This window comes from Thalassophryne amazonica, chromosome 17, assembly GCF_902500255.1.
Source record: "Thalassophryne amazonica chromosome 17, fThaAma1.1, whole genome shotgun sequence".
In the NCBI taxonomy this organism is placed as follows: Eukaryota; Metazoa; Chordata; class Actinopteri; order Batrachoidiformes; family Batrachoididae; genus Thalassophryne; species Thalassophryne amazonica.
In genome coordinates this window covers 31,725,952-31,745,055 of record NC_047119.1, presented here as the reverse complement: position 1 = coordinate 31,745,055, position 19,104 = coordinate 31,725,952, and the positions used below count along the sequence as shown (strand labels likewise).

General features: G+C 37.7%; 1 protein-coding gene across 1 annotated transcript in view; it reads right to left on the bottom strand.

The window, feature by feature from the left end:
• Positions 1-9,619: 9,619 nt before the first annotated feature.
• Positions 9,620-19,104, bottom strand: part of aak1b (AP2 associated kinase 1b) — a 50,397-nt gene continuing 40,912 nt past the window's right edge. The window contains exon 20 of the mRNA XM_034191549.1: positions 9,620-13,746. Coding sequence (XP_034047440.1) covers positions 13,031-13,746 — 716 coding nt within the window. The 3' untranslated portion in view covers positions 9,620-13,030. The remainder of the gene's footprint in view (positions 13,747-19,104) is intronic.

Below are 19,104 nucleotides of genomic sequence, written 5' to 3'. Positions count from 1 at the left end.
AATATTACCATGTTTTTGGTTCTTTTTGCAGATATCATGCTGGATGGATGAACAAACAGGAAAATTAGAGGCCTTCATCCTCTGGGATGTGATAAACACAAAACATTGAAAAGCACAATAAATCAGCAGGATTTTGTTTTTAAAAAGGCAGAGGACCCTTTAATGCTTAATGATTCACTTTCAGCATGTCTCTTATTTAATTTTTCAAATTTTTTATTTGGTAAATATTGTGAACAAAGTATAAAATATGTGCTGTGTCCACCTTTGTTCACCCAACAAATAAATGTTAAAGAAAACAATTTATTTTTAATATACCAGATTAAATAAATCTGAACATTTGAGCATTGTCATGTCAAAATAAATAAATAAATGCTTTGAACATTATCACTTTAAAACATTTCAGCAACTACATCACATTTTATGTCTTTTTTTGCGAATCGTATTTGTTGTTTTTCATTAAATAAAATAAAATGTGTCTGCACTAGATGACATTTTATGTTTGATTTTTTATGGAGGGAATGCAGAATGACGAAAGTTTTACTCATTTGGTGCCACACTAGCCCGACTGCAGGCAAGTCAAGACTGGGAGCACGCGCTGACATGCGTGTTACCACATCTACCACACAATGGAAGTGCTCCGTGTGCCTGATGGCAACCACCCAGACAGCTGGTTTATCCTCAAACATATCCATCTATCCGCTCCAGCCAGGTGAGACGGGGTGTCCCATGGGCCTTATCCAGCCGCTTGGGTTCTCCACACTCAGGTTTTTCTACTAGGTTGAGTCCAGTCACTTGGAGTCATTTAGTTCCTTGAAAATGTTTCACTCTTCATCCAGAAAAGCTTTCTCACTTCTAAATTACAATCGTGAGGGACTCAAATATTTGTCCTCCGTTGGGTTCCAGTGATGCAAAGAACCGTTGGGGCACCTGCATGTTGGATTGTGTACGGAGAAACGCGTTACATGAATTAAAATGTTGGAGCTGACATTCCCTCAAAATGCATCATTTGTTTGACCCAAAGTCATACCAGTGGTACGCAAAGATCCCCCAAAGAAATCAGCACAGTATGCTTGTATTATAGTACACGTATGTAGTACAACCCCAATTCCAATGACATTGGAACGTTGTGTAGAATGAAATAAAAACAGAATACGATTTGCAAATCCTCTTCAACTTATTTATTCAATTGAATACACCAAACAGGTGTTCTCTGAGCATTCATCAACTTTCCAAGTCTTTTCTTGCCCCTGTCCCAGCTTTTTTGAAATGTGTTGCAGGCATCCATTTCAAAATGAGCAAATATTTGCACAAAAACAAAAAAGTCTATCAGTTTGAGCATTAAATATCTTGTCTTTGTGGTGTATTCAATTGAATATAGGTTGAAAGGGATTTGCAAATCATTGTATTCTGTTTTTATTTACATTTCATTGGAATTGGGATTGTAAATATAGTATATTTATACATCAAGTCATTGCCTTAGGTCACCAAGTCTCACAACTACACAAATACAGGAAGCACGAGGACTCTGAACACTTGGATGTTGTATCAACAAACACCTCTGTCCAGCAACCATGACTCCATAAACACTTTGTGGGAATTGTTTGATCTCAAAGGTCGAGGACCCAGAGACATGAATGTCACTGTTGAGATAACCACCACCATTCAATCACTAGATGGAATTAACATGCTAGGAAGCTAGCTAACTAGCTGAAATTAACAAGCAGGCATCATATGTTGGTGTTGTCATTTCGGCTGCTCCCGTTATTGTTCAGGGTCGCCACAGCAGTTACAGCCAGATCCGCGTAGGTATTTGGCACAAGTTTTACGCCGGATGCCCTTCCTGACGCAACTCCAGTTTCACCTGGAGAAACACACACAGTCACTGGTGTTCCAAAGAGGGGTCCCATCCAAGTACTAACCAGACGCTGCACTGTTTGGCTTCTGAGATCTGACGGGATCAGGCTTAGACAGAGCAGACCGGCTGTGGGCATCATGATGAACACTTACTGTTTAACATAGTGTGCACAGACAGAAGCATCAGATGATGTTTGGTGATGACACAATCAGTCCGCTGATGACGTTGGCCACGGGCTCCACAACTGTCATGCAAAAGGTGCCCATTCTGCTTGTGAAAATGTTTTCCGGTTTTGTTTTGTTTTTGTCATAATCAATGAACATAATACAGTAAAGCAACAGCAACACTCAGTTGAGTCAACAGTGTTATTGTTGTGTAAAATACTTAGGTCTCCATCACTTGTAACAAGCCATGCTGGGAAAGATGACGTGGAAAAATCATCCACAAATGCTACCTACAATATACATCATTGCTGTGAGCTGGAACAGTTCTTCAACATGTAAACAACATGGTGGTGACTCCCAGGGCTGGAAACCAGAGAATCTCTTAATCTGTCAAGAGGAATCACTAATAGGATTACAATGAATCTGTGAGATTTATGGTAAAATGTCATTTACTGAAAATGCTGACCCCTGGAGAAGTATAAAAACCCCAAAATGACAACAAATGGTATTTTTAGACTCTTGGAATGAAACCACACTAATGTTTAATGCAATAAATTATTAAAAGTTATATGTTTTGCCTCCCAATGAGAATGCCATTGGTTCAAGAGCACCCGAACCCCAGTCACCTTATACTTTGAGATTTGTGGCAGGAAGGCCACCTGGCATAAATGGTGCAACAAATCAACATGCAGATACAGTTTGCCATATCGCAGGAACTACTGATAAAGCAGTCCTGATTTTGGCCAATATTTCTTTTTTCCAGATATAACTTATGGGGGCAGGGGGCATATTCGACAGCTCTTTGGTCTTGGCCATGGTTGAGTTTGGAGTCTGACTGTTTGAGGCTGTGGACAGGTGTCTTTTATACATATAACAAGTTCAAACAGGTGCCATTAATACAGGTAACAGGTGGAGGACAGAGGACAGAACTTCTTAAAGAAGTTACAGGTCTGTGAGAGCCAGAAATCTTGCTTGTTTGTGGGTGACCAAATACTTATTTTCCACCATAATTTACAAATAAATTCTTTAAAAATCCTACGATGTGATTTCCTGGATTTTTTTTTCATTTTGTCTCTCATAGTTAAGTGTACCTATGTTGAAAATTACAGACCTCTCTCATCTTTCTAAGTAGGAGAACTTGCACAATCAGGGACTGACTAAATACTTTTTTGCCCCACTGTAAAATCCACCCATTGCTCAGATTTCAGTAATGAGTAAGGCTCCAGAGATTTAAGACTTAAATTACTCAGTGACCCCAAGTTTCAATTTGAGCCAACTCAACTTTTCCTGAAAATCGCTAGAAACATCAGTTCAGTCAAGACATCTCACATTTGAGAGTATTTACTGCAACAGCGGCACAGCCTAGGGTCCAAACTCATCACTCCCCACATATTATTACTTGCTACGTTGGGAAGTGATACACACATTAGCCAAATCAGAGTCTGCAGGTGGATGGTGGGGTGGAGGCAGGGCTGACATCAGCCTTAACTAGCCCACCCAGTTTGAAGGGAATCTTTAGCATAACGTGTGGAGTATGTGTGTAATGCATGTCAAGTGTGTGCCCAAAGCAGCTCAACCTGCATGCCTGAAGATACTTGTAGATTTGCTCCATTTTTTTTTTTTTTAAGTTTTGAACCCAATGAAATCCATCCTCACTGTATCTCAGAAGACACGGAGGACAGAATGTTGATATTGGGCTTAAATGATTCACAAAGGTAGCACTTCCATTGGAGTTGACTGAGCCTTTTTCCTGGAAATGATGAGAAATTAGTCTTTTGAACAGTCGCCCCACTGGATGGACCCTTACTTTTAATAGCAGTCTAAAAAAAAGTTCCACCGAAGAGATAAACATAACAGAACATGAAGAATCACAGTTGAATACCTATCTTTCAAGTTATGCTATGTGATATAATGCAAAAAGAAAATGGTTTTGTATATTTGTGGTGGTGGGGGGGGGGGGGGGGGGGGGGGGCATACAAAACTCTGGTTGGGGGGCAGGGCATATTCACTTCTGAGCATTGTAAAACAAAGTTCCCTGGTCAACAATTTTAAAGTATTTCTCAGAGAGAACACATTTCAAATCAGATCATGTCTAATAATGTCCAATCACCTTTAAAATGTATGTCTTGCCATTTTTGATCAGATTTGCAACCTGTTTGATTTCACTTAAACTTATTTTTGGAAGATGCTAACAATCATAAGTGGCTGCTTTTTTAACCCGGAGGAGTACGTGTGGAATCAATTACTACACCTTTTTCTGAATAGTGCAAAACACTTACTATAGTTACTTATGCAGTCAAGCCTGACTGACATGGATTTTTTGGGGGACCGATACCAATACTGATATTGGGGAGTAAAAAAAAAATAATTAAATTCACGATACCAATTTATCTCCCAATAAGTATGTTAAAAAATAGCAATGATTTGTAAAATTTTATCATCAAACCCTTGTGAGAATGAAAAGTAACTGATGCTTGATCTTTTACAGTTTAAATGATTTGAACTTTATTATAAATACAATTAATGAGTGTGTCATGCTACCATCACTCGGATTGGCAGTCGCAGTGTTACGTCGCTCAGAATTTACATAAGATAGTGTTCTTGTGTATTTTGGTCCCGCCTAGCTGGTCCTATCGACCGATATTATTGGCCAACCAAATATTGGTTGGGCTCTATTATGCAGTATTCTATAATTGTTGGATTAATTATTTTTCTCCCCTTTGGACAAAAAGTGCACAAATTCTTAAAAAAAAAAAGTAATGTGGATTATGTAACAAGTCACGGCAGAGGAGCCTGTCAGCTGAGTCTCGTTCCTTACAGGTCTTTAAAAATAAGCATATGTTTTGTACACTTTTCTTCATTTCGCTGCTTTTATTTTGGTGATGTGGAAAAGCTTTCAGACACGTGAGCATGGCCTCTCAGGCCTGTGGGCAGTGAGCTCATGAAGGCGTGCCTGTGAAAAATGCCAGACGTGCACACAGTCGCGCTGCTGCCACAATAAAAGCAAAGTCCAGCTATGATGCCACACAGATGTGGAAGTTATTTCCACAACTTCACACTTTACGGTGCACCAGCAACCACGCCAGAATTAATAAGGCTAATAAAGTTTAATTATGAACAGCTTCATCCCTTAAAAAAAAAAAAAAAAAAAGATACTGTGACTTTACTTCAAAGAGTAATGTATGAAATTTTAATATGTTGTTGGACGTGTACTGTATTTTCCAGAAAATAAGTCACGGCTTCTTACTACAACCCCTGGCAAAAATTATGGACTCACCGGCCTCGGAGGATGTTTATTCAGTTGTTTAATTTTGTAGAAAAAAAGCAGATCACAGACATGACACAAAACTAAAGTCATTTCAAATGTCAACTTTCTGGCTTTAAGAAACACTATAAGAAATCAGGAAAAAAAATTGTGGCAGTTGATGGGATAAGAAAAGTGTCCAAAATATCAACATAAACTTGTGCATTTATTGATGATGTAATGACAGCCATCTCCCCAGTGCCTTTACCTGACATGCAGCCCCATATCATCAATGACTGTGGAAATTTACATGTTCTCTTCAGGCAGTCATCTTTATAAATCTCACTGGAACAGCACCAAACAAAAAGTTCCAGCATCATCACCTTGCCCAATGCAGATTCGAGATTCATCACTGAATATGACTTTCATCCAGTCATCCACAGTCCGATTGCTTTTCCTTAGCCCATTGTAACCTTGTTTTTTTCTGTTTAGGTGTTAATGATGGCTTTCATTTAGCTTTTCTGTATGTAAATCCCATTTCCTTTAGGCGGTTTCTTACAGTTCGGTCACAGACGTTGACGCCAGTTTCCTCCCATTCGTTCCTCATTTGTTTTGTTGTGCATTTTCGATTTTTGAGACATATTGCTTTAAGTTTTCTGTCTTGACGCTTTGATGTCTTCCTTGGTCTACCAGTATGTTTGCCTTGAACAACCTTCCCATGTTTGCATTTGGTCCAGAGTTTAGACACAGCTGACTGTGAACAACCAACATCTTTTGCAACATTGCGTGATGATTTACCCTCTTTTAAGAGTTTGATAATCCTCTCCTTTGTTTCAACTTACATCGCTCGTGTTGGAGCCATGATTCATGTCAGTCCACTTGGTGCAACAGCTCTCTAAGGTGTGATCACTCCTTTTTAGATGCAGACTAATGAGCAGATCTGATTTGATGCAGGTGTTAGTTTTGGGGATGAAAATTTACAGGGTGATTCCATAATTTATTCCTCAGAATTGAGTGAGTCCATATTTTTTTCCCTCTGCTTGGTCTAAAAAAGTAACCGTTACTGACTGACACAATTTTTTTTTCTTAATTTCTTATAGTGTTTCTTAAAGCCAGAAAGTTGCCATTTGAAATGACTTTAGTTGTGTCTTGTCTGTGATCTGCTTTTTTTTCTACAAAATTAAACAACTGAATGAACATCCTCCGAGGCCGGTGATTCCATAATTTTTGCCAAGGGTTGTAGTTTGGGAGGTCTTGCGACTTATACTCTGGTACAACTTACTTGTATATACCAAAAAAAAAAAAAAAAAAAAAAAAACTTTTTTCTTTTGGCTGCTCCCGTTAGGGGGTCACCACAGCTGATCAATCGTTTCCATGTCACCCTGTCCTCTGAATCTTCCTCCGTCACACCAACCACCTGCACGTCCTCCCTCAGCACATTCATAAACCTCCTCTTTGGCCTTCCTCTTCTCCTCCTACCTGGTTGTTCTATCCTCAGCATCCTTCTCCCTATGTACCCTGGGTCCCTCCTCTGCACATGTCCAAACCATCTCACTCTCACCTCTCTGACTTTGTCTCCAAAACGTCCCACCCGAGCTGTCCCTCTGATATGTTCATTCCTAATCCTGTCCATCCTCATCATCACTCCCAAAGAGAATCTCAACATCTTCAGCTCTGTCTCCTGTCTTTTTGTTAGTACCACCGTCTCTAAGCCGTACAACATAGCTGGTCTCTTGTAAACTTTCCCCTTCACTCTTGCTGATAGTCTTCGGTCACAAATCATTCCCGCCACCTTTCTCCACCCACTCCACCCTGCTTGCACTCTCTTTTTCACCTCTCTACCACACTCTCCATTACTTTGAACAGCTGACCCCAAGTATTTAAACTCATCTACTTTCACCACTTCTACTCCTTGTAACCGCACTATTCCAATGGGCTCCCTTTCATTCACACATGTACTCAGTCTTGCTCCTTCTGACTTTCATTCCCCTGCTCTCCAGCGCATATCTCCGCCTCTCCAGACTAGACTCAACCTGCTCTCTACTCTCACTACAGATCACAATGTCATCTGCAAACATCATAGCCCATGGGGACTCCCAAAATAAAATTATATTTGTTATTAATAATAAATAATGACTATTTATAATCAGACCTTCCCAGTAATCAAAGCACTAAACAAGATGAATTCTAATAAAAGAATAAATGCTAAAAAAAGTACACAACAATGCAGAATTAAAAAAAAAAGAAAAAGTAAAAACCCCTAAATAAAGAGCTGACAATCCAGGAAAAAAAAAAACATGCAAGTTATACTGCAGTGTGACATATGGGTTTTTCCTCTGCAGGAGGCATTTTTTTTTTGTTAACAGGTGCAACTTATACGCTGGAAAATACAGCAGATTGTCTATTGTTCTGCTTAGTTTCTACAGATTTTGACCTACTGGAAGAAGTACTTGCATCTTTTTAGTAAAGCAGGTAATGAGTAGTGATGTCATTGCCAAAAACTAGTTTATATATATATATTTTTTTTTTTAAATTTATTTACCATATAAACAATACAGTGCTGTATGATAAATCTGCCTGGAGTACGCAGCTCTGAAAAACTGTGTGACTATACAAGAAGAATAGTGAGGGAAGCCACCAAGACACTGCAGCACCTCTGAAGGAGCACACTTTATTGGCTTCAAGAAAACAGATCAAATGGTAAATGGACTGCATTTATACAACGCTTTTCCATTTGCATCAGATGCTCAAAGCCCTTTAAAATTATGCCTCACATTCACACTCGCACATCGATGTTAGGTGCGGCAATACAAGGCACTCACTACACACTGGGAGCAACTTGGGGATTGAGGACCTTGCCCAAGAGTCCTTAGTGATTTTCCGGTCAGACTGGGGCTTGAACAGAGGATCCTCTGGTCTCAAGCCCAATGCTTAACCACTAGACCATCACCTCCCTAAAACCAGACTTTTTCAAGATCTATTCCAAAATTATATTCTGGACTTCTCCATTAAGTTTCATTGTGCCTGACACTGCTAACAAAAAACTGAATCTAAACCAGTGGCCTCAACCTCCTCCAGAAGAAGACGAAGACACACAACCTTGTGTATTTTCATGTTTAAACACATTTACTACGATTTAAAAAAACAATAAATTGCTAGCTTTAAAGCTGATCCACACTAGACCACATGCTCTCCTTGTCACAAAGTCAGGAAAAATAATCCGATATTAAATCTAATCTCAGGCATTACATAAAAATGTGGCTCACTTTACAAACAGGCTGTCCTTCCCTCCTGAAGTAGAGACTGAAGCAATAACTCATGTGTTTGTGAGATCTCAAGATAACATAAAAAAAGCACATAAAACAGCAGACAACCTTATTTTTTAATCTATTTTTCCATTTTAACTTTACATCATATTTAAGCTGCATACTCTGGCATCAATTAGTATCCACAGAAAAACTACAAATTTATATCCAGGCTTATGATTCTCAGGTTTGTGGTTTCAGCAGAGGATGTATCAACTCTCATAGGCTGATCTAAATGGTGGGCAAAAAGGCCAATACCACCTCCAGACTACAACTGTCTTTTGTATCACAGGGCTCTGGCAGATAAATGGCTACTTTTCTTTTGGGGGTGAGGGTAGACCGACTATGCAGCTGCTAATCAGGACCCATTGCATTTTTGTAGTTTGGTAGGTGTGGCGACACAGCACCAGAGCATAAACCTGGATTTGCATCTTTTTGGAGCAAATGTCAATCAAATCTGCACATACAATATTATTGAGTTAACCTGCTTTCAAAACAAACAGTAATGAAAGTGTTCAAAGAGAACAGCAATACAAAACTACATGAAAGTATCAGGAGTGTGGAGAAAATGTTACATAGGTGCAATAAAATATCTTAATTTCCACAAAATATCCACTGTCCACTAATTACCAAATTTTTCCGAAATTTGATCTTGGCCACTGACCTTGACTGTTAACCAACACTAAGCAAAATCTTACACTTCTTACATTCATAGACTCAGTGAGCTTGCCAAATAGTGTCGAAATCCGACTAGGTGTTCCTAATCTTGCTGAAATACATTAAAATGTAGTTACATGGAGACAACAACAATCACAAAAGCATAGACAGGCAGGAGCTGTGCTAGTAACCTCCTTGACAGAGGTAATGGAGTACAGAAATTGTGCCAGACATCTTCAGATGCTGCAGCGCCATCTAGTTTTTCCTCACGACAACTCATAACAGACCGGTGGAGACATGATAATATGACAAAGGATTTTGATTTGATTAAATCCTAAAATTTTTATTTTTATTTTTTTTTGCAATGACCTGGAAACCATAACAGGTACAACCCTTTAATAAAATACTCTATATTTTTAAAAATCACCATTTTTAATATCTTGATGGTGTGGAACAAATGAAAATATATGAAAGGAAAAACACAGTTAGCAAAGGCAAAACAGAAGTTCTTACATATGCCTGATTCTAAAACAAAATCTACTATATTAATATGAACTTTTTCAAGCTCTTTAAAGAATTTAACTATAAGTTTTGGTGAAATGTTAGTTTATCTGCCACTTGATCTTAAGAGCAGTGTCCCATTGCTGATTTTTTTGCCCCAATTTCAAAATTAAGGAAAATGGAGCCTTTAAAAAAAAGGAGAAAATTCATTTAACCTACTTACTATGTTATATCTGCTTACATACGAGTATAACTGATTATTGCCAAATACACCTGAGTCCCATGATTGTTTTTGCGCATGTGCAAAATACTACTTCCGCATTTTCCCCACGCTTCTGCAAAAAGCTAAAACATCTCTATTAGCATCTAGAAAACCGTCTTCTGTTGAAGACCGTGACGTGTTTTTCATGAGTTTCATATTATGGAGATAATAATCACAACCAAAAATAATCTATTAAAAATCCTCAATGGGAAACTGCCCTAAAATGTGACAGATTTGGAACTAGAAATAACATGTTTCTTTCAAAGTTGCTGCAATCAAAGCTGACACAAAAACCTAACAGATCACTTCAGACTAAGAAAAAAAAAATCTTATAATACTGATGTAGTTCATAAAAAAATGGCAACAAGAAGGAAAATTGAGTTTTAAACCAACATACCCCTGGTAAGACCTGACATAATGAGTACTGTACAGCTAACAGTGGAGAAGGCTACTTCATTGATTTTTTTTTTCCGATAGATAACATTGAAAAATGCTTGAGACCAGTGGCCAAGAATCTTTTTGAAAGCTATGGTCACATTTCTTGTCAGAGTAAGACTAATCAAAGGTGTACTGGGGCAGTGGAAGCATTGTTGTAGTTTTAGCCTGTGAGTCGGCACAGAATGATGCAGCCAAGCATGAAATTACCCTTAAACGTTTTCCACACCTTGAGTTTGAGACAAAAACCTGCATTACAAGCAGCTTAGAATACAAACACAGTGTTTAGTTATTCAACATTCTTAAATTTCACATCAACTTGTAGTATCACTATATGTCGTATTTTCCTGTGTCCACTGAGGGAGTCATATGATGTCATGATTCTGGACAATCCCGCAGTGTTTTCTTCAAAATCTTCTCTCATTTTTGTTTTGTTATTGTTTCAGCCCTTTCTAGTTATAACATTAAGTTAATATAATACTGGTTATAATACTGTACATCTGTGGTAAATTGCCACAGTGGATGATGTAGGATAGCTGCCACATCAAGTTGAAGAACAAACAAAGTGGAAACAAATGTGGGATAGGCAGCTACGCCATAGCTAGATGTGCAGAAGGAACTCCAACACAAATAAGGGATATGCAGCTACGTGGGCAATTGTGCCTTCAAAGTTACGCTTCATGACCTACTTTAAAAGAGATAAACATCTATCTGTGGACTGATGACCAATATTTTAAACTGCTAGCATAAATATCTGGGACAACTGCATAATTTTATTTTCTCCTTTAAGAAAGAAAAAAAAAAAAAAAAAAAAAACTCTGGATGACACAAAAGCATGGATCAATACCTTTGCATTAACCAAAGACAAAACTGGTCTGATCTTTGTAATATTTTGCAAATAAAAAAATGCTACTCTCATCACGGCTCTAATAAGAAAGACTCATCAACTGTAACACCAAATGAAAAATTGATTTGATCAAACAGATTTCTCAGTTTTGGTGGCCCAATGAGCATCATCTCAGTTTTGTTTGAGTTGAAAACTAAGAAGTTAATTGACATCAGGACTTTTGCCACAACCAGACAGGTCTCAGCTTTGCAAATAATGGCAATATTAGACCCATCTATAGCAATCTATGGCAAATAACTGCAAATTGTTTGTGGAACACTGAAAGTTCAGCCCAAACCCATGAATGACCTTCCCCAAAAGGTGCAACATACAGGGAAAATAACTATGGACCAAGAACCAAACCCTGAGGGACACCATGTTCAGCAGCATCAAATTCAGATGTCTCATTGCTGAAAACAACACACTGGGATTGACCCAAAAATATGACCTCAGTCAGTAGAGCACTTTACCAGAGATGCCAAAATAATTCTAAAGCCTATTCAACAGGACACTGTGATACTCGTAAACTATCAAATGCAGTACTGAGGTCCAGAAACAATAACAGTGATGCAGTTTGAACTCATATTAATGAACATATATTCACCACCTGGGTGAGTGCAGTTTCAACAAAGTGAAACACTCTGAAGACAGACTGCGATGGCTCTAAGTTGTTTTCAGACAGATATTTCAATATTGATCAGAAACAATATTCACTTTTTTTTTTTTTATAAAAGTGACAAATTAGACACAGGATCTATATTTTGTTAAGCTCTCTGGGTCCAGGCCTGCTCTCTTAGGAAGAGGTTTCACAACTGCTGACTTAAAATATTTTGTTAACCAAGCCTCAAAATATGCCAAAATTCCATCATCATGCAAAATGACAAAGGATGAAGAGAACAGATAGTACTCTTGGCACTCATGATCCTCTTGGAAAGATCAGAAAAAGAAATCAAAAGCACAAAAATCAGTCAATACCCTCCTGAGGTCAACATATAGCAGTTATCATAAATGTCATCGTTAAGTGCACAATTAATCCTCAGAACACTGTGGAAACCTGCTTCTAATATTGTCAATCTTATTCAGGAAGAGAGAAAAAAGAGGAAAAAAAAAAAAAGAAAATCATCTGTTGTGAGAATCATATCTATAACAGACTGCCAGTACTGCCACAACATCAAATAAATGTCTGGATTTATGCTAATAATAAACAAATAAAAACTGTAAACTATCATTCCAAAAATATTTTGCTTTGGAATGCCATTATTATTTTTACTATTATATTTTAGTCATATTTACAAACGTTTGCACAAAACAAGCCCACATTTCAATTATGATTAGTTGAGGTCAAAAGACAAAACACTTTATCCATCCAGACGTCAGTGTTATACGTTTGACTATAACAGATTTTCATGGTTTAAAACAACTTTAAAAAAAAACAAAAAAAAACCTGCAGAGTGGGCATTTCAGAAATACTCAACATCACGCTGTGAATCATAATTAGTAAGATTTCATGATGTCCTGAAGAACCTATTGATGACATTCAGGCTGTAACTGCTTGTAAAGTGCTGAACCTTGGACCTTCAGATGAGGTAGAACTAAGGCAGTTTTATGATCAGTAAACAACATAGTCACGTTTATACTGCAGTAAGGAGTTAAAGTACTTCAAAACATAGACATCTGTGTGAGTGAACTCTGCTTTGGCTGTTAGCTCAGGTTTGATATATTCAAGGTTTCTCTTGGAAACATCTGGGTTGAAAAGGTGCAGCAGTAAATGGGTCATCTAGAGTTCTGCCCCCAATGGTCCAGGAATGCAAAGGTCCCACTGCTACAGAGCTGATAGCAGCTTGCTGCCCAATCCTGGAGACGACCCGGTGCACTGCCACCGGCTGCTGGAGCATAGGAGTCTCCTTGTACTCTGAGTAGAGCAAAGGGGCTTGAATACCAAAAGACTGAGGAGCAACAAGAGGAGAACCAAGGTGAATCTGGTTGCCAGGTTGGATCTGCTGTGTTCCAGATGTAAATATATGAGCGCTGGTGGAAGCAGTTTTGGTAGGTCCCTGCCTCTTTCCAAATGGCGCCTGGAGGAAAACATCAGTCGACTCACTGGATTTGGGAGAAGAAAGCGAGGAGGAGGTGCCGTGAGGCATTTTGCTTTCTTTTCCTGGAACTCTAAAAGGGGCCAGCTGGAAGACATCAGCTGTGACTGGTTTGTTTGGTGGCTGGTCCTGGGATAACTGTTTGACAGGTATAAAATGCAGGCTGGTGGAACTGGTTGGTATCGCTTGGTGGTGCGTGCTCCTTTCATGTGATGGCACGTGTTTTGTGCCAACACATACAGCGGGCTCCTTCTGAGTCCTCGGGCGTTTGTCTTCAATGAACTGCAAAAGGGCATCAGGCCCAGTAGCTGGCAGTACACTGCTGTTGAGCGCCCTCTGCAGGTCTAGATTCAGAAAACATGGAAGAATCTGTAAGAATTTTACCAACTCCATCCTGTAATCTCCTGCATATGCAATTTGCTGAATTCATCCCATTCCATTAAATATTCCACTGAGCTGAAATTGCTTATTTTACCCTCAGAGGAAATCCCTTTGTTCAAATCATAAAGTTACAAGTACCATTCCGCAAAACAAACAAAACTTGACTTATTCCTCACACTAAATGTTAAAGAGAGAACAACCTGACCTTGAAACTTTCAAAGTAACATCTAGTATATCAACTTTGTATGGTATATTTGTCAGAGGGTTTTGGTGTCTAATGTGTCATAATTTATGCAAATTTTAAGTGTGTATATACACACACACACACACACACACACACACACACACACAATTTGGACCATGGATCAATGTGCATATTCCACAGATAAACTCACCTATAGGTGTTATCAGGTCATGTCTGGGAGCATGTGCTGGTACCACACATTGCTTCATCCTTCACACTACTGAACCACCTTGGGCCCTCGCTGGCAACCACCCAGGTACATAACCCCCACCTCTCAAAGCTAGCCACTTGACAGCTGCACTGGGATACTTGTATCACAAGAGAACCACTTGTTACTCCATATGTAACCTTTCTTGTGACACAAAGTCATAAGCAGTACCCATGGATTCTCTGAAATTACCTTGTACCAAAGACAACCTGTGGTTACTGGTTAGGAACCAAATCTCACAGCCATACAGTAAGAAAGGAAGCACAAAGACGCTAAAGACTTGGATTTTCATACTCCATAAGCTATGCCCAGGCGTTTCTCGACTTCAAAAGCCAAGGACCCAGAGATATGAATGTCATTGTAGAGATAAGTGAATGTCTCTCTACAAGTTTAACACTTTCACCATCTACAGATACACTTCTGATAGTTGAGTCCAAGAAGAACTCACTGAAAGCCTAGATCTTCATCACAATCCAAAACAATCAAATTTCCACACCCACATTCCTCATTCACTTTCTCAAGTGCTGCAGTGAGGGTAACCATGATGGCATTGTCCATGAACTAGTGAGATACTGTGAGTGCTGTGTGGACAGGAGGTAGAATCTCAGCATTTTCCCAGTGAACACCGGTGTTCATTAAGGATGTGTTCTGGCTACATTGTTCAATGCTTTTATGGACCGAGTGTTGGGTGGGGTTGTAGAAACCAATGGATTAGGTACCTTTGTTGGCAAAGAAATTATTACTGACATCACTTCTCAGAAGATGCTTGAATCTTTGCAGAATCAATGGATACACTGGTTGCAGCATTTGAGAATCTGAGTGAAGAATCTGAGTTTCTAAGTTCAGAATCATCCCAGATCAAGACTAAGATCCAGGCTTTCAATGATTTCCTACACTCAACCATCCAAAGTGTATATGTATGCAGGCCAGCTTGTGAGATCAATAGACACCCGAGAGGATCTTGTGCAGTCATGGGCTCACCAGACAGAGCTGTTTGGAGAGGCTGATATCATGTCTTTAGGGTACTGGTAGTTTTAGTGTATAGTTGTGAGACTTTTAATGCCATCTAGTGACCCAAAGTCACAACTAGATGTCTTTGGTACCAGGATCCTTGGGTACGACCTTGCGTCAAATGACCTGCATTCTGAGAGAACATCAGCTACAACATTTTGGATATGTGGCGCATTTCTCTGTGCATGATAAAACATGTAGGTGTCTCCATGTGGAGGACTCCAGCAGCTGGAGAAGGCCAAGGGGATATGATACCCATGTTTCACCTGGTTGCAGCAGATATATGGTTACTTTTGTGAGATTAGACTTCTTCTGATTGGGATTAGTCTTCTGAGTGGTTGCCATCCAGGACCTCTGTGTGGGGATTTGTGCTGGGGTGGATGCAGCAATGCATGACACCAGAGGATGCTCCCAGTTTTGACTTGAATTTACTGCCTATATGGTGTAAATTAGGAGTAGGCACTACTACTACTACTAATAATAATAATAATAATGATACTACAACAAAATCAATTATCTTCACATGTAAAGTTAAATGTAGCTTTAAATTAGCTTCTTTTGTCAACTGCTGTCAATGCATGTGTTTGTGTGTATACACACAGAACTACTGCCACAAATTAATACAAATTAAAATTAATACTCAACACATCAACATTCACATTTGTATTTTATTTGCCATCCCTTTATAATTCTTTATCTCACAAAAATAGAAGGAGCACACAATACCACAATTCTGACGCAGGTTTGGGCCACAAAGACGGAGGCGTCCCTAATCACTCATAAGTATCAGATTATTGATAGTGTTCATTTTTGGCAAAACAGAGAAAACGAGGGGCTTTTGGTACACATCAAGCACTAAAACAACTAACTGCTCAGCTTTAATATGTACGACAGCAAAACAGTGGCTACAGGGAGAAACTCGGGAGTTGCATAGGTTCAAACAGTAACTGGAAATGAGCATTTTGCAGAACGATAGTCAGGATGACAACAATCGTGAACCTTCACCTGCACATACAACACATACACACAAAACCGCTGCTTTAAACAGCCTCTCTGAACATTTCTATTTAATTATTTGAATTATAAAAGGGGTTGATTCCAATTTTATAAAACTTTTTGCATATGCTCTACTGAAAATACTCATTTTGGGGTAAGGTTGATTACATGAACTGAAGAAAAAAAAAAAAAATCTGAAAATATGTTTTAAGTATTTTCAGGATTTTTAAGTTTTAGGGGAGGTATTTTCATATCAACTTAATTTTCTTGAAACAGAATCAGATTTTTATGTCAAACGTAATGTATGTATGCATGTATGTCAGAAATGAAAAAATAGAACAAAAATCTTAAATCTATTATAATGTGTGCACACTTTAACAGTATGAAGCATAATCTGATTCAACACAGTCAAAACATAATAATTCCATCTCAGAAATTACTCTCTTCTTCCAGAATTGAGTATTTTAAGTAAAGCTCAAATATATATATATATATATATATATATATATATATATATATATATATATATATATATATATATAAAATAAAAAATACACAGCACACATGCAATTTAAAATAACTACAAATTGGGAAATGAGGGGAGCAGAGGCCATGTAAAAAGAATGACTTTGTTTGAGCCTACACAAACATCTTCATTGTCGACAACTTAATCCAAAATCTTGGTACATCTGGTTTTATGCTGTCTGATAAGCAGTCATCGGACTGAGTTGCAAAAACGCAAAACCTTACCAAGTCTAATTTCTGTCTAATTTGTCGTCAAAATGTCTACTGGCTAAGCTACACTTGAACTAACCATTGAGTAGGAAGGACTGGTTTTTAGATAATACATAAACAAAACAAAACCAAAAAAAAAAAAAAACACTCCATAAAATGTTTAAGATGCGGAGTTATTTGTAAAATATGTAAAACTTTCCATTAAAAATAAATTAGAGTTCAAAATGAGTTTTCTCATTCAATTTCAAGCAGTCGTGAATTTTCACTTGTTTCATTGGTAGACTTTAGAAGATGGTTTTAACTTGTGACAAGTTAACAAATTGTAATTAATTTCAAGATCTTATTTTAAGAAATAAATTTTTACTTGTTCCACTGGTAGCACTCCCGCCCCATGAACACAAGGTGTTTATAACTTGTAACAAGTAAAATAAATAAATACTTGTAAAATGTAGCTCTCAAGTAGATTTCTCAACTAATATTGTGATCTTATTTAACAAAATCTTAAGTGATTTTGCACAGTTCTATTGGCAGATTTTCAAACAACTTGTTCACATATTTTTTTTTAAAAAGGGCTAGTAGAAGTTAAAGTCCAATTAAAACTTCTCAAAATAAGGTTTAGAAATACCCCCCCCCCCCCAAAAAAAAACAAACAACAACAACAAAAAAAAAAACTCATTTTTGAGGTACATTTTACCTGTATTAGGAAATGTTACACCTTTTACAAATAACACAGCAACTTGAAAATCTTATGGTGAGTTTAAAAAGCTTGTTTGGAACCTCAATGCAAAATGTTTACAAGAAGATTAAAAAAAACCAAGATTAAAAAAAAAAATACATTAACTAAAAGAAAGTCCTTATAGCTCACTGAATTTGTACTTAAGTGTTTTTTTTCTTATAGTAAATAGAATTACATACTCTGATTCAAAGTCAGATAAATATACTTGGTAAAAGTTCGCATTTTTGTACTGTTTCCTTGCAAATTGCACATCAGATGATTTGTGGTCGAGTAGTAGAAACAGTTAAGTGTAATGTGGACTGCAGACGTCCAGAAGACGGCGGGACTACGGTGCGGTAAACCAGCATACAGTCTAATGTAGCTCATTACTACCTGAGAGAATTTAGGGGCCTGTGCTTTCAGAGAGAATTTAATGACAACGTTGCGGTTGTCATATTTTGCAGCAAAGTCAAAAACATCACGACCGTATAACATGTCCGACTATTCTGGCAATGACTCCACACGCACATACACTTATCATAATACTGTATACCAGCACACATTCACATAATGTTTATCAACACTACCATGCTTTTCCATGGGGATTCTGAAATCACTAAAACCAAGAAAAAACATAGATCTACAGAGCACAAAAGAAACAAAAAACAAAACTGTCTCTGCAATGACATGAGCTCTAACAGGTTGAACTCCTACTTTTCAAACTTGTCACGATTTTGAATAAAAATAGAATCCTTCATCAGTTCATGTAAACAAATGCAAAAATTGGCTAACATTTTTTCCCCTCACAAAATAAGAAGTGGAACAAAACTTTAGTTTCAGCCTACTGTTCCAGAATTAAAGACTAGAATTATCAACTATACATTTTAATGTACTAACAATTAAGTAGATACATCCAAGAAAAAAAGGCTTTCCAAACACACAATTCCACAAAGAGGAATGAAATATTTATATAGAATATCTTTCAGTATGACTCAGTGATTATGGGGTTCAGAACTATAGATATTTTAATTTTATTATAGACTAATATGCATTTCTTACAGTCATTCTCTAACACTCTATTGATATTAACATTTATTAACAGGAACCTATTAACAAGTAAAGCAATATGTTTCCCACAAGTAAAGCCTTATGACATGACTTGTTATGTACACGAGAAGAATTCAACGTTGTGGATTAGAGCTTGCAGATATGCATTTACATAAATTAGGATCATACAAACAAAGGGAATGTTGGAAAAACTGCACAATGTGAAATGAATGTTAGTGCTGACATAATTGGGGGTGACAAAAATAAAAAAATACAAAATGCCATTTTGGATTGTTAGTATCAAGGAATAGCTACAAATGGTTTCTCTCAATTTCTGCTACTTTTTCATATGTAGATGCTGATTA